The 3,467-nt window shown below is 35.4% G+C and overlaps 1 protein-coding gene across 1 annotated transcript; it reads left to right on the top strand.

The window, feature by feature from the left end:
- The first annotated feature begins 212 nt into the window (after positions 1-212).
- Positions 213-1,241, top strand: LOC111404555 (non-functional pseudokinase ZED1-like). Its single transcript, XM_023033347.1, has one exon. The coding sequence runs from the start codon at positions 213-215 to the stop codon at positions 1,239-1,241; it is 1,029 nt and encodes a 342-aa protein (XP_022889115.1).
- The last annotated feature ends 2,226 nt before the right edge of the window (positions 1,242-3,467 follow it).

Genomic DNA, 3,467 nt, shown 5'->3' with positions numbered 1-3,467 from the left:
AGACTTCATTCCAAGCATACAGACAAAATGGCAATAATTCAGTCTTTGGTTTCGGACTTCTCTTTCCTGTGTCTCGCGTCATTGAAAATCTTTATTAAGAACCTCAAAGTTGCTACAATCTTCAACTTCCAGCAGCATCTAATTATTATTTTTACATTTTTTTTTTCGTTGAGTTTTGAAGACTTGGCATGTTTCCTCGTTTGCAATTATTCATGGAGTGGGTGAAAAGAAAGATAAGGTTCTTGGAAAGGAGGAATGAGAAATTATCGCCTTGGTATGTTGAAAATGGAGGCAAACTGTTAGAAGGGCTTATTGCTTCCTCTAATGGTAAGTATAATATTCCTTATCGCGTCTTCACCGTTGAAGAACTCAATAAAGCAACAAACATCGATTTCCCTAGTCTAAGTGATTGTGGTTCCAGATTTATTTTGCGGGATGGAACGGGCTATTACATCAGCGGCATTTTTCAGCAACGGTCTATTCTGGTGAAGAAATTCTATTTTTCTGGAGACATTGGGGCGTCCTGTGCTGTTAACGACATAGTAATCACGGTGCTGATGAATTGCCACAAAAATGTTTTGAAGGTCTTGGGTTGCTGCTTAGATTTGAAAATACCTGCTATCATCTATGAAATCGGGATCAATTATAGACTTCTTTATAACCTTCTTTCTGGAAGGACATTTGGGAATACTATTGGTTTATCCCTCTCTTGGAGTAATCGTCTAAAAATTGCAAGAGACATTGCAACTACTATTGTTTATCTTCATACCGCATTTCCAACTCCTATCATCCATAGAGATTTAGGCGCAAAAAACATTTTCATAGACAATAATGGCATTGCTAAGCTTGTCGATTTCTCACTCTGCGTAGCATTGCCTCCCGGAGAATCACAGGTAAAAGTAAACCAAATTGTTGGGTTGGAAGCACATTTTGATCCCGAATTAGCAACGACAAGCATTATCACGGAGAAGGTTGATGTCTACATGTTTGGAATGTTTCTCCTTCAACTCTTAACTGGCTGTAAGCATATGCAGCACGATGACAAGAATGAGTTGAGTGAAACTTTGGACCCAATAATTTTAGAGGAGAAAGGCCAAATAGAGCATCAATTGCATGCTTTCTCGAGACTTGCTTTGAGATGCACTCTTGATAGAGGAACAGATAGGCCATACATAATCGATGTGGCAAAAGAACTAGTAAGGATTCAAAGGTCTATTCATCCCACTCAAAGGAGCAGCTGATAAGCCATATCGTCGAAGATACTATGTTGTTGGGTAAAACACTGTATTATTTTGTTGAGTATAGCACTTGTGGAAGATCCGAGCATGAAACTTGTGATTTTATTGATCAAAACTCGTGTACAAGTACATCGGACATAATCGGACAAACCAAATATCAAAAGATGTACAAACGATAAGATTTGGAGACTTAACTCTAGAGACTCAAAATGGACCAAAACATGAGGATACAGAAAAAACATTGTTTGTATACACGTGTTTTGATCTATCTCACTATGCTATCCAAGTGTAATATAAGGTCTTCAAAAATCTTTCTATTCCCAGGGTAGGACCCACATGGGGTCGTGGGGTCAAATGACCCCACAAATTTTGGATTTTTTTTATTGTTTTATATAAGAAAATAGTTGTTTTAACTGTTATATGACCTACTTTAATATATGCCAAATGAAGTCAAAACATTGCATTATCAATATCATTTCAAAGCGCTCATGACCTAGTTTTTCGCTTTTTAGTGGCTTGAAAAATGATCAACCATAGCAAAAGTTACAATGTATCAAAGTAGGCCGTTCCAAATTAATATTTCAAAAATTTCGATAATATGCTAATTACTAAAATTTGCCAATGATCGTATACTATGCGAATCCACAAATCGCCTGCATCATCTAGAAGCTCGTTTCGAAAATTACATCATAGTCATATCGAATTGTCTAAACAGATATTAAAAATAGTTAAACATGCGTTAAACATACGTACTAAAAAAGGCGTTTAACTCGTTTTTCTTTTAAAAAAATTCAATTATTTTATTAACATTTATTATTTTTTTTCATGATAAATTTTTTAGTATAATTTACATCATTTTATTTAGAAATTTTACACAAAAAATGACGTCAAAAATTCTAAACTTGTTACAAATTAAACGTAATTTGAAATATTTTCAAATTATTTTTTCATTAAATTTAAATTTCATGTATTTCCTAATTAAATGTGAATTTTATTTCAATTCATTTACTTCTTATATCCAATTTGATTTATTCTTCGTTATCTCAACATCCATAAATGACATGGTGAACAAAATTATACATGTAAATTCATTTAACAATATTGATAATGATATAATTATAAGACATTTTCAATGGTGTCAAAATACGTATTAAGTTATTTTCATTAATTTATATTATTTTAAAAAAATGCACATTAATTTTTGACTCCACAACTCAAAAAGGTTGGGTCTGCTCCTGCCTATTCCTTGCCATCCATATGTGGTAAACCGTGCTTGTAAGAGCAATTTTCTTCACCTTACTATGTCAAGATGTCCCTCGGGCCTCCTTTTTGATTTACTTCAATGCACTTTCAATTGTAGACATTGAACAAGTAATTCCAAGCTAAGATCTAATTTGCCTTCAAATGACAGAGCTCAACGAACATTGAAAAAATAGGTGATGATCGGTTTTAGCTGCTGTATCTCATAGAGCACAATTTCTGTCAATATTTAGGTGTGTCAGCTTATCCTTTGCAAGGAGCTCTGCTTGGGCACTTAACCATAGAATGAAAGAGTGTTTTGGAGTGGTGAAGGAACTCCAACATTAGCAGCCCATGTCTTTCTTTCTCCTTTTGGCTGAAGTATTCGCATGCCTATGAGACGCTAAAACAAAGCCTAGGATTCCAGCTTTGCATTCTATCCAGCACATTTTTGGCCATTCCCAGCAGCATGCATAATGCTGTCCCTAGTTGCCAACAAATTTTTGAGAAGTGGGGAATCTCCTTTCCTAGCCGAAAACTCCCAAATAGATGTTGTAGGAACCTAGGAATGTTTTAAAACCATCGAAAAATCGCAAGACTAAAATCAAGAATTATAGATCTGAACAAAGCAGTAAAAGAACACGGGCGATTTTTCGGCTGAAGCCTCGAGATTCAGCGATTGGTTAGATCGCATAATCCCCATTGAGCATCCATGAAGGAATAAGCTCAAATCCAATAAAAAAAACATCGGCCAAAATAACAGCAGTACTTCGAGCTACAGTAAAGGGAACACACAGTTCACCAACTCAAAATAGTGGCACACAACCACTTCTCAACATCAAGAACTCACACAAGATTTCACAAGTCTCAATCTCTCAACCACTACAACAAGATCGAAGAGAAGACAAAAAAATTACAGAGAAAAATGAAAACCACTCGAAGGGAGCTGCTCAAAATGAAAAACGAGCCAGAGAGGCGGAAACTCTAGAG

This window comes from Olea europaea, chromosome 11 (genome assembly GCF_002742605.1).
Source record: "Olea europaea var. sylvestris chromosome 11, O_europaea_v1, whole genome shotgun sequence".
Lineage (NCBI taxonomy): Eukaryota > Viridiplantae > Streptophyta > Magnoliopsida > Lamiales > Oleaceae > Olea > Olea europaea.
Note: the sequence above shows the minus strand (reverse complement) of the source record. Positions and strands in the feature narration are given on the sequence as shown.